Genomic DNA, 11,696 nt, shown 5'->3' with positions numbered 1-11,696 from the left:
TCGCTCTTTGACTATTTTCCTCTTCAGCTCTTTCACTTGATGCTCCATAGTCCTCCATTAAAGGCACATCTTAACTTCCACTTCCTTCAACCTGCATTCAAATTTGAACACGTGACTGTTGCATCAGCCTGTGGATCCAAATGGAATCAGGACACACCTCAGTGTGACATGTCAACCAACAACATTCCTCACAGGTGACAAAGCTCCTCCCCTCACCTGAGACCAACCAGTTTCTCTTTCCTTCTCGCCCAAGAGAGACACACAGACTGACAAGAGACGATCAAATTCATCGTAAGAAGAAACCAACGACGTCCTCTGATTGATTCTACAGGAGAGAAAAGAGGGAAACTACAACCGAACGCTCCACAGACTGAAGGTGAGTTTGAGTAGAAACAGTGAAGTTAGTAGAAGAGGGAGGGAAGCCGTGACTGATCTACTTTCTGTGTCTTCAGCTTCGCTTTGAGACCAAATGGCTTCCAGATCCGAGGAGGATTTCTGCTGTCCGATCTGTCAGGAAGTCTTCAAGAACCCTGTTCTTCTGTCATGTAGCCACAGCTTCTGTAAAGTCTGTCTGAAGAGCTGGTGGACAGAGAAACAAGCTCAGGAGTGTCCAGTTTGTAGGACAATATCTTCAGGGTCACATCCACCTTGTAACCTGGTGTTAAAGAACCTGTGTGAGGCCTTCTTACTGGAGAGAGCTTCAGAGACTCTCTGCAGTCTGCACTCTGAGAAGCTCAGACTCTTCTGTCTGGACCATCTGCAGCCAGTGTGTCTCGTCTGCAGAGATTCACAGAAACACACCAACCACAGATTCAGACCCATCGATGAAGCTGCTGTAGAACACAAGAAGAACCTTCAGGAACCTCTGGAGGCCTTAAAGGAGAAGTTAAAGCTCCTTGAACAAGTTAAAGTGACGTGTGATCAAACAGCAGCACACATGAAGGTCCAGGCCCGAGACACAGAGAGGCTGATTAAGGATCAGTTTAAGAAGCTTCGCCGGTTTCTAAAGGAGGAAGAGGAGGCCAGGATCTCCGCTCTGAGGGAGGAAGAGGAGCAGAAGAGTCAGATGATGGAGGAGAAGATGGAGGCTCTGAGCAGAGAGATAGCAGCTCTTTCAGACACAGTCAGAGCCACAGAGGAGCAGCTGAGAGCTGAAGACGTCTCCTTCCTGAACCACTACAAGGCTGCAGTGGAAAGAGTCCAGCAGCGCCCCCTGCTGGAGGACCACCAGCTGCCATCAGGAGCTCTGATAGACCAGGCCAAACACCTGGGCAACCTGACCTACAACATCTGGAGCAAGATGAAAGAGATGGTCTCCTACACTCCTGTGGTTCTGGATCCAAACACTGCTTATCCACGACTCATCCTGTCTGAAGATCTGACCAGCGGGAGACGAGGAGAGAGACAGAAGCTTCCTGATAATCCAGAGAGGTTTGATGAACGCTGGTCTGTTCTGGGCTCTGAGGGATTTAACTCAGGGACTCACAGCTGGGATGTTGAAGTAGGAGACGGTACATGCTGGTCTCTGGGTGTGTCAGCAGAGTCTGTCCCGAGGAAAGGACGCTTACAGTCTGGGATATTGATAATAGGGTTCTGTAAAGATAAATACTCAGCATGGTCACCACCAGCTCCACCCACTGATCTCTCTGTGCAGAAGAAGCCTCAGAGGATCAGAGTGCATCTGGACTGGAACGGAGGGAAGCTGCGTTTCTCTGATCCTGATACTAACACACACATACACACCTTCACACACACCTTCACTGAGAGGATGTTTCCATTCATTGGCACAGGAGATAAAGTGAAGATCTCACCTCTGAAGGTCTGTGTGACTTTGGAACAGAGCAGATATAGATGAAGATCATAAATGTTTTCATGATGTTTCTTTTTAACATGTCAAGCTGCTCCAGTTATTCTGTTAAATGACCAAAAGTAAAGTTTATCTTGATTATTAATTATTTTTGATTTGTTTAAATCTTTGTTATTAAGTTTGAAAACGTTATTTTTGTTTCTATCTTTAAACTTTATTACAACGTCTTCATTTTGATGACACTTTTGTTGAAGCAGCTCGATTCGATAATCTTATATAATAATCTTCATTAACAGCTCGCAGTGAGTCGTTCATCCATAACAAAGAGTGTGTGTTCTATTTGAACTCAGTGGTTCTCATCTTCACGTTGGTTCAGTTTGCCTCTTTTATCTGAATCATATGATTTTAAATGTAAGTACATGTTTTATTATAACAATACAGATGTATCAATAACTGCACGTGTCCATTGTAATAGTAATGTATTAGACCAGGGCTGTAGTGGAGGGTAAACGCACGTAAACGCCGTTTACGCACCTCTGGAATTTTGGAAATAGCGTTTACGCACCTCGAAGTTCCCTGCGCCTTGTATTCTTCCGTTGGAATAATCCGAAATAAACTTGGTGTAATTTTAAAACAGCTCAGACCACGTTTCCTATGGTTGAACATATAAACGCCGTAGTCTGAATCATGTTCATCTGCGCTGTATTGCGGTCTGTGAGCATCCAATCAGCGCCTTGCGGCTGCAGCAGCGACCAATCAGGATCCAGGAGGTGTGTAAACAAACACGCTGTGGACCTTTCTTACCTCACGGACCGGTTTCATGTCAGACAATATTTCGCGGACTGGTCGAGAAGCTCCGACGGGGGAGGGGGAGGGGGGGGGGGGGGGGTAGTAGTCGCGCGCTCTGTGTTCGCTGGTCGTGCGCTGTGAAAGAAAAACGCCTGGTGACGCGTAGATTAGAAAACAAGTCAGTTCTCAATGTGAAAAAAAACATGCTGTATAGGCTATTTATGATGACATAGTAGTACATGAGTGTTCCTTTAACTCATGTTGTCAGTGTAATTGACAGGCTGCTTAACTGGTTTACTCTTAAATTCAACATATTTGTTCAGGCAGTGAGAGGACAGGCAGTGATGCAGAGAGCACAGGGAGAGAAACACCAGGTCCAATAGAGAGAGGAGCACAGAGGAGCCATGGCTCATGGTTCATGGCTCCTCTGTGCAAGGCAGGACCTGACGTGGAGGACAAGGAGGCCCTCTGGGCACTACTGTGAAAAGGAGACTCCGTATGTAGATAGTTCTTAATCTGCAATTGTCTTGTTGTGTTGTGTTGACATATTTTTCTTCACTGTCTTCATAGATTTAATAGACTACAAACTAATAACACATGTATTCATTGTCATTGATTGTATATGACTTTTACTGATAACATAATGCAATATAGCCAGGACAGCCTTACAGAGTCGCGACGCTTTGTGTTGCGTTGCTTCACATTGCGTCGAGGTCTGTATGATCACAACATTCAGAGTTTACCCACCTCTAATCTTACCACTACAGCACTGTATTAGACTGTATTGTATTTAATGTGTTCCACACTCGTATCCCATTGAGTGATGAGTAGTGTTCTTCCTTCCTGACTGACTCACCTCCTGCAGATATTTGAAGCTCCAGTTGCTCTTTCAGCAGAAGCTTCTTCCTCCTTCGTATCATCAAAGCTGCAGAACACTAAAGCAAGATGATGCAGCGTTTCCCGTAGGTTTACATCTTCAGTGGGGTGGGGGGGTGCAGTAGTCGGGCAAATGGTCCGGCTGAGGGGGGGTAGGAGAGTGGGTTCAACCGGGGGGGGGTAGTGTGGAACTGCCGTTTTTTTGTTGGTAGAATTACTGTAGAATGTAGAATTACTGTAGAATGTAGAACTAGTGTAGAATGTAGAATTACTGTAGAATGTAGACTTACTGTAGAATGTAGAATTACTGTAGAATGTAGACTTACTGTAGAATGTAGAATTAGTGTAGAATGTAGAATTAGTGTAGAATTACTGTAGAATGTAGAATTAGTGTAGAATGTAGAATTAGTGTAGGATGTAGAATTAGTGTAGAATGTAGAATTAGTGTAGGATGTAGAATTAGTGTAGAATTACTGTAGAATGTAGAATTACTGTAGAATGTAGAATTAGTGTAGAATGTAGAATTACTGTAGAATGTAGAACTAGTGTAGAATGTAGAATTACTGTAGAATGTAGAACTAGTGTAGAATGTAGAATTACTGTAGAATGTAGAATTACTGTAGAATGTAGAATTAGTGTAGAATGTAGAATTAGTGTAGGATGTAGAATTACTGTAGAATGTAGAATTAGTGTAGAATTAGTGTAGAATGTAGAATTACTGTAGAATTAGTGTAGAATTAGTGTAGAATGTAGAATTACTGTAGAATGTAGAATTAGAGTAGAAAGTAGAACTAGTGTAGAATGTAGAATTACTGTAGAATGTAGAATTACTGTAGAATGTAGAATTAGTGTAGAATGTAGAATTACTGTAGAATGTAGAATTAGTGTAGAATGTAGAATTACTGTAGAATGTAGAATTAGTGTAGAATGTAGAATTAGCATCAGCTCTGTGGTCAGAGTGCTGGAAGCTGCCTCAGGGTCACTCATCCAGACCGGGGAGAAGAGGTGAGCTCCACCAATAAGTAAATAAGATGGAGGTTTTATGAGCAGGTCCGTTCCACGTCATCGACCCACCAGAGTATGATTCTAATGGTATGAAGCCAAAGTAGTGTTGCCTCTCACAGGGTTTCTCTCTCTGCAACTAAAATAACAGCTTCAGAGTAGCGTGTAGTATCTGCGCACGTGTCAGTGGTGTGAACGCAGCATGAGACACGGTGAACGACATTTTGGAATTGATGAAGGCAAAAGTTTGATATTTTCTGCCCCTGACATTTGTTGTGGAGGAAGCATGAAGTAGTGAGTTGGTACCACATTCTATCCGGCTCCACTTACGCACCACGAAGCTCTTATGTGGTCCTATGTTACGTTTTATGCACATTCAGCACATTAACTTCTATTTCTTTAATATTGATTTCCTAAAGTAGTAAAGTCAGCCGACACCAGATCGGACCGGTCCATCGCTCTCATGGAGGCTTGGACGGACAATTGCACTTCTTCATATTGTATAGAATTTACTTTCTATTCTGAACACCATTGCTAAAAGTGTCTCCCACATGAAGACATTGATTTTCACACACTCACTGATGAGTGAATGAGAAAAGTCCCGTTCTTTACTCAGCGTGTGTTGGATAATAGTCTGAGAGAGGCGACTGTTCAGGATTACATTCATAGAACTTTATTTATTATTTCCACCACAGACGACACAGAAATGTTGCGCGACAATAACAGCAACAAAGAGGTTTGAATCAGAAATGACAACATGTAGAGGAAATGTAGTGAACATTTTAGTAAAAAGCCTAAAGAAAATCCCAGCGTGTGAGGATCCACACACAGGAAGCGTGAGAGCTCGTCCAATGAGGTCAGTGCAGAATGAATGAATGAATAACAGCTGAGCGTGACGCTCTGGTTATTTCTAATGTGGATGTCCTGGTAGTGCCGAGCATGTTACAACTGTCTCATTACACAGGAAATGTCCCATCATGCATTGCAATTCCAGCAACTAACACGCAACACTATGTCCATGTTCGTCTCTGGGACGGTCGCTCTTCATACAAAGCGAGTCCCACGCGGCGCCAGGAGGCCTCACGTCAGGGAGAGCAGCTTGATGTCGTAGCACCCGTCCACCTGGAGACACGAAACAGCCCTCGAGTCTCTATGCAAGACTACACACATATGTATATATATTAATAAATGAGGCTATAGGAGGAGCAGGCGGTCACACTCACATCATACCGTCCGATGGAGGCGCTGGTCTGGTTGCTCTGCATCACCTCGGTCAGAGCCCACATCTGCTGGAGGCTGGATGACACAGTCTGGGGGTCCGGGAGGCCCTGGGAGACCCACAGGAAGTACCAAACATGTGTATTACTGTTCACTATTTACTGCTGCAGATTGACAACAGCAGAGTCCACCCACCTCACATATCCAATCCAACTTATTTCAGACAATACGACAATGATTATCAACTGACCACACACACACACACACACACACACCTCCAGGTCCGGGTGCTGGTCGCCCAGCGTCAGGTCAGACAGCCAATCAGAAACCTCCTTCTCTGGGTTCTGGGGGTTTAAATGGCTCACAGTCAAAGGTTATAGTCACAGATGGAGGAAGCTTCCCTTTGGTCCCCTGCTGGCTGAATGAAGACGACACCACCTGCTCTCCCCGTCTGACTCCACCTGCACCACTGGACGTGTGTCAGTCAATGTGCTTGTGTTACTTCTATGAGCGTTGCTGTTCTGATACGTCAGCTTTGCCATTTGGTCATCAGATCATTTGCTTCTGGAGTTCTTCAGCTTAAGTGGGAACGCAGGTTTAACTGACACAGTAGGACCTACAGGCAGCTGACCCCTGAACAAGCCTCCCCCCAAATGAAACCATTTATGTAAAATACTTCTAAAGGTTGTGAGTACTCGTTCTTCTCAGTTATCAAACAAGAGATGAAGCCAGAACTGACCGGCGGCACCTGGGGGAATATTTGGATCTGCTCCAGGCTGAAGGTGAGCCAGGCCGAGGACGGCTGTCTCAGGATCAGTCTCACCGAGGTCACATGATCTGGCTCCACCTGCATCTGGTCACACGGCGTCAAGGTTCTGAATCATGAGGAGCAGCTCGTGCACAGAAGCAGTGTCACATACAATGAGGACGGGACAAGCGACTCACAATCAGTCTTAGTCTGCATACAAATGAGCTCGAGACCAACAGCAACACAACAAGGGGATTAAACACTGTAGAGCAACTCTGACCATCACCTCACATTCACACACGTCTTCATCACTCGGACCCGTCAGACAGGACCAATCACAGCCTGTCTTTGGCCCGCTCACAACTCACATTAAAATACATTCAGGGCTGTCGAGGGAAAATATACTCATGTTATCATCATTTCACGGGTGTTGTGTAGGTAGAGAAATATTTCTATATCAGGTAGATGAGTTAACGGAGGGAAAGGAGAAGCCAACAGGAGGCCGTCACACAGATACAGTGTCACGGTGTGGTTCACTTCCTGTTGTATTTTGTAGTTTTCTGCCACTCGTGTCCCCGGGTAACTTCACTTCCTGCCTTGTCCCGTCATCCCCTGTGATCGTCTAATAGTTTCCACCTGTGTCCAATCACCTGCACCTCCCCTGTGTATTTAAGCCGTGTGTCTGTTGTCGCGTCATTGTCTTTTGCCACGCATGTCCTTGTCTTTCGTCGGGGATTTTTGTAGTTCCTGTCTCCCGGTTTTCCCCTGGTTCCTGTGTGTTTTTGCCCCTTGGCCTTTTGCTTTAACCTTTTTGACAATTAAAGTCCCTTTTTTTGAACTCTGCGTCTGAGTCCTACCTCCCCGCTATCCCTGACACACAGTGAGACGCCGAGCAGGCGAGGGTGCACAGATGTGGAAAGACAGGAGTGATCATGACACTAAGGAGGTGTAGAGACAGCAGTGGGACAAAGGTCTCATGAGACAGAACAGGAGGGACAGAGACTTAGGAAATAGTTAAAGCTGCGAATAAATTAATCCACAACAGGAGGGATGTGTAAACTCTAGAAGAGGTGGAGCTCGTCCTGAAGCGTCCCCTCTTTATGGTCTGTTTGACCATTTGAGGAGCCCGAATAAATTGAAGTACGATTCACAAATGAAAACACTTTTTCTGCACATCACATCGCTCTTTGACTATTTTCCTCTTCAGCTCTTTCACTTGATGCTCCATAGTCCTCCATTAAAGGCAAATTTTAACTTCCACTTCCTTCCACCTGCATTCAAATTTGAACACGTGACTGTTGCATCAGCCTGTGGATCCAAATGGAATCAGGACACACCTCAGTGTGACAACCAACAACCTTCCTCACAGGTGACAAAGCTCCTCCCCTCACCTGACTCACCTGAGACCAACCAGGAGCTGTTTATCTTTCCTTCTCGCTGAAGAGAGACACACAGACTGACAAGAGACGATCAAATTCATTGTAAGAAGAAACCAACGACGTCCTCTGATTGATTCTACAGGAGAGAAAAGAGGGAAACTACAACCGAACGCTCCACAGACTGAAGGTGAGTTTGAGTAGAAACAGTGAAGTTAGTAGAAGAGGGAGGGAAGCCGTGACGGATCTACTTTCTGTGTCTTCAGCTTCGCTTTGAGACCAAATGGCTTCCAGATCCGAGGAGGATTTCTGCTGTCCGGTCTGTCAGGAAGTCTTCAGAGATCCTGTTGTTCTGTCGTGTAGCCACAGCTTCTGTAAAGTCTGTCTGAAGAGCTGGTGGAGAGAGAAACAAGCTCAGGAGTGTCCAGTTTGTAGGAGAAGATCTTCAAGATCAGAACCACCTTCAAACCTGGTGTTAAAGAACCTGTGTGAGTCCTTCTCAGTGGAGAGAGACCAGAGAGCTTCAGAGACTCTCTGCAGTCTGCACTCTGAGAAGCTCAGACTCTTCTGTCTGGACCATCTGCAGCCAGTGTGTGTCGTCTGCAGAGATTCACAGAAACACACCAACCACAGATTCAGACCCATCGATGAAGCTGCTGTAGAACACAAGAAGAACCTTCAGGAACCTCTGGAGGCCTTAAAGGAGAAGTTAAAGCTCCTTGAACAAGTTAAGGTGACGTGTGATCAAACAGCAGCATACATGAAGGTCCAGGCCCGAGACACAGAGAGGCTGATTCAGGATCAGTTTAAGAAGCTTCACCGGTTTCTAAAGGAGGAAGAGGAGGCCAGGATCTCCGCTCTGAGGGAGGAAGAGGAGCAGAAGAGTCATATGATGGAGGAGAAGATGGAGCCTCTGAGCAGAGAGATAGCAGCTCTTTCAGAGACAGTCAGAGCCACAGAGGAGCAGCTGAGAGCTGAAGACGTCTCCTTCCTGAACCACTACAAGGCTGCAGTGGAAAGAGTCCAGCAGCGCCCCCTGCTGGAGGACCACCAGCTGCCATCAGGAGCTCTGATAGACCAGGCCAAACACCTGGGCAACCTGACCTACAACATCTGGAGCAAGATGAAGGAGATGGTCTCCTACACTCCTGTGGTTCTGGACCCAAACACTGCTCATCCAGGACTCATCCTGTCTGAAGATCTGACCAGCGTGAGACGAGGAGAGAGACAGAAGCTTCCTGATAATCCAGAGAGGTTTGATGAACGCTGTGTTGTTCTGGGCTCTGAGGGATTTAACTCAGGGACTCACAGCTGGGATGTTGAAGTAGGAGACGGTAGAGGCTGGATTCTGGGTGTGTCATCAGAGTCTGTCCAGAGGAAAGGAGACGTACAGTCTGGGATATTGGAAATAGTGTTGTATAAAGATAAATACTATGCATTGTCACCACCAGCTCCACCAACTTATCTCTCTGTGCAGAAGAAGCCTCAGAGGATCAGAGTGCATCTGGACTGGAACGGAGGGAAGCTGCGTTTCTCTGATCCTGATACTAACACACATATACACACCTTCACACACACCTTCACTGGGAGGATGTTTCCATTCTTTCACACAGGAGATAAAGTGAAGATCTCACCTCTGACGGTCTTTGTGACTTTGGATTAGAGCAGATAGAGATGAAGATCATAAATGTTTTCATGATGTTTCTTTTTAACATGTCGAGCTGCTCCAGTTATTCTGTTAAATGACCAAAAGTAAAGTTTATCTTAATTATTAATTATTTTTGATTTGTTTAAATGTTTGTTATTAAGTTTGAAAACGTTATTTTTGTTTCTATCTTTAAACTTTATTACAACGTCTTCATTTTGATGACACTTTTGTTGAAGCAGCTCGATTCGATAATCTTATATAATAATCTTCATTAACAGCTCGCAGTGAGTCGTTCATCCATAACAAAGAGTGTGTGTTCTATTTGAACTCAGTGGTTCTCATCTTCACGTTGGTTCAGTTTGCCTCTTTTATCTGAATCATATGATTTTAAATGTAAGTACATGTTTTATTATAACAATACAGATGTATCAATAACTGCAGGTGTCTATTGTAATAGTAATGTATTAGACCAGGGCTTTAGTGGAGGGTAAACGCACGTAAACGCCGTTTACGCACCTCTGGAATTTTGGAAATAGCGTTTACGCACCTCAAAGTTCCCTGCGCCTTGTATTCTTCCGTTGGAATAATCCGAAATAAACTTGGTGTAATTTTAAAACAGCTCAGACTACGTTTCCTATGGTTGAACATATAAACGCCGTAGTCTGAATCATGTTCATCTGCGCTGTATTACGGTCTGTGAGCATCCAATCAGTGCCTTGCGGCTGCAGCAGCGACCAATCAGGATCCAGGAGGTGTGTAAACAAACACGCTGTGGACCTTTCTTACCTCACGGACCGGTTTCATGTCAGACAATATTTCGCGGACCGGTCGAGGAGGACCGACGGGGGGGGGTAGTAGTCGCGCGCTCTGTGTTCGCTGGTCGTGCGCTGTGAAAGAAAAACGCCTGGTGACGCGTAGATTAGAAAACAAGTCAGTTCTCAATGTGAAAAAAAACATGCTGTATAGGCTATTTATGATGACGTAGGTGGTACATGAGTGTTCCTTTAACTCATGTTGTCAGTGTAATTGACAGGCTGCTTAACTGGTTAACTCTTAAATTCAACATATTTGTTCAGGCAGTGAGAGGACAGGCAGTGATGCAGAGAGCACAGGGAGAGAAACACCAGGTCCAATAGAGAGAGGAGCACAGAGGAGCCATGGCTCATGGTTCATGGCTCCTCTGTGCAAGGCAGGACCTGACGTGGAGGACAAGGAGGCCCTCTGGGCACTACTGTAAAAAGGACACTCCGTATGTAGATAGTTCTTAATCTGCAATTGTCTTGTTGTGTTGTGTTGTGTTGACATACTTTTCTTCACTGTCTTCATAGATTTAATAAACTACAAACTACTAACACATGTATTCATTGTCATTGATTGTATATGACTTTTACTGATAACATAATGCAATATAGCCAGGACAGCCTTAGAGAGTCACGACGCTTTGTGTTGCGTTGCTTCACATTGCGTCGAGGTCTGTATGATCACAACATTCAGAGTTTACCCACCTCTAATCTTACCACTACAGCACTGTATTAGACTGTATTGTATTTAATGTGTTCCACACTCGTATCCCATTGAGTGATGAGTAGTGTTCTTCCTTCCTGACTGACTCACCTCCTGCAGACATTTGAAGCTCCAGTTGCTCTTTCAGCAGAAGCTTCTTCCTCATTCGTATCATCAAAGCTGCAGAACACTAAAGCAAGATGATGCAGCGTTTCCCGTAGGTTTACATCTTCAGGGGGGTGGGGGGGTGCAGTAGTCGGGCAAATGGTCCGGCTGAGGGGGGGTAGGAGAGTGGGTTCAACCGGGGGGGGGTTAGTGTGGAACTGCCGTTTTTTTGTTGGTAGAATTACTGTGGAATGTTGAATTAGTGTAGAATGTAGAATTAGTGTAGGATGTAGAATTAATGTAGAATGTAGAATTAGTGTAGGATGTAGAATTAATGTAGAATGTAGAATAAGTGTAGGAAGTAGAATTAGTGTAGGATGTAGAATTAGTGTAGAATGTAGAATTAGTGTAGGATGTAGAATTAGTGTAGAATGTAGAATTAGTGTAGGATGTAGAATTAGTGTAGAATGTAGAATTGGTGTAAGATGTAGAATTACTGTAGAATGTAGAATTAGTGTAGAATTACTGTAGAATGTAGAATTAGTGTAGAATGTAGAACTAGTGTAGAATTACTGTAGAATGTAGAATTAGTGTAGAATGTAGAATTACTGTAGAATTAGTGTA

General features: G+C 44.6%; 3 protein-coding genes across 3 annotated transcripts; 2 read left to right on the top strand and 1 right to left on the bottom strand.

The window, feature by feature from the left end:
• The first annotated feature begins 235 nt into the window (after positions 1–235).
• LOC120813471 (zinc-binding protein A33-like) lies at positions 236–2,261 on the top strand. The gene is made up of 2 exons (XM_040169357.2): positions 236–376; positions 453–2,261. Exon 2 carries the CDS (start codon positions 470–472, stop codon positions 1,853–1,855), a length of 1,386 nt encoding a protein of 461 aa, XP_040025291.2. The 5' UTR covers positions 236–376; positions 453–469; the 3' UTR covers positions 1,856–2,261.
• Positions 2,262–5,131: 2,870 nt separating this feature from the next.
• Positions 5,132–10,030, bottom strand: LOC144388977 (nicolin-1-like). The gene is made up of 5 exons (XM_078092655.1): positions 10,012–10,030; positions 6,432–6,545; positions 5,968–6,036; positions 5,698–5,802; positions 5,132–5,596 (listed from the first exon to the last, which is right to left on the bottom strand). Exons 2-5 carry the CDS (start codon positions 6,543–6,545, stop codon positions 5,555–5,557), a joined length of 330 nt encoding a protein of 109 aa, XP_077948781.1. The 5' UTR covers positions 10,012–10,030; the 3' UTR covers positions 5,132–5,554.
• LOC120835781 (nuclear factor 7, brain) lies at positions 7,861–9,899 on the top strand. Its single transcript, XM_078092653.1, has 2 exons — positions 7,861–8,006; positions 8,083–9,899. The coding sequence occupies exon 2, from the start codon at positions 8,100–8,102 to the stop codon at positions 9,477–9,479; it is 1,380 nt and encodes a 459-aa protein (XP_077948779.1). The 5' UTR covers positions 7,861–8,006; positions 8,083–8,099; the 3' UTR covers positions 9,480–9,899.
• Positions 10,031–11,696: the final 1,666 nt, after the last annotated feature.

Source organism: Gasterosteus aculeatus, chromosome 17, assembly GCF_964276395.1.
Source record: "Gasterosteus aculeatus chromosome 17, fGasAcu3.hap1.1, whole genome shotgun sequence".
Classification (NCBI taxonomy): Eukaryota; Metazoa; Chordata; class Actinopteri; order Perciformes; family Gasterosteidae; genus Gasterosteus; species Gasterosteus aculeatus.
The sequence above is the reverse complement of the archived record's forward strand: the minus strand, read 5'-3'. Positions and strand labels throughout refer to the sequence as shown.

What these genes read in the sequence shown, in the direction of transcription:
- LOC144388977 (XM_078092655.1), bottom strand. Translation starts at nt 6,545, where the DNA reads ATGCAGGTGGAGCCAGATCATGTGACCTCGGTGAGACTGATCCTGAGA. An exon ending in TATTCCCCCAGGTGCCGCCG is followed by an intron (nt 6,037 to 6,431) that starts GTCAGTTCTGGC and finishes TTAAACCCCCAG; the next exon opens with AACCCAGAGAAGGAGGTTTC. An exon ending in CCTCCATCGGACGGTATGAT is followed by an intron (nt 5,597 to 5,697) that starts GTGAGTGTGACC and finishes TCGTGTCTCCAG; the next exon opens with GTGGACGGGTGCTACGACAT.
- LOC120835781 (XM_078092653.1), top strand. Translation starts at nt 8,100, where the DNA reads ATGGCTTCCAGATCCGAGGAGGATTTCTGCTGTCCGGTCTGTCAGGAA.
- LOC120813471 (XM_040169357.2), top strand. Translation starts at nt 470, where the DNA reads ATGGCTTCCAGATCCGAGGAGGATTTCTGCTGTCCGATCTGTCAGGAA.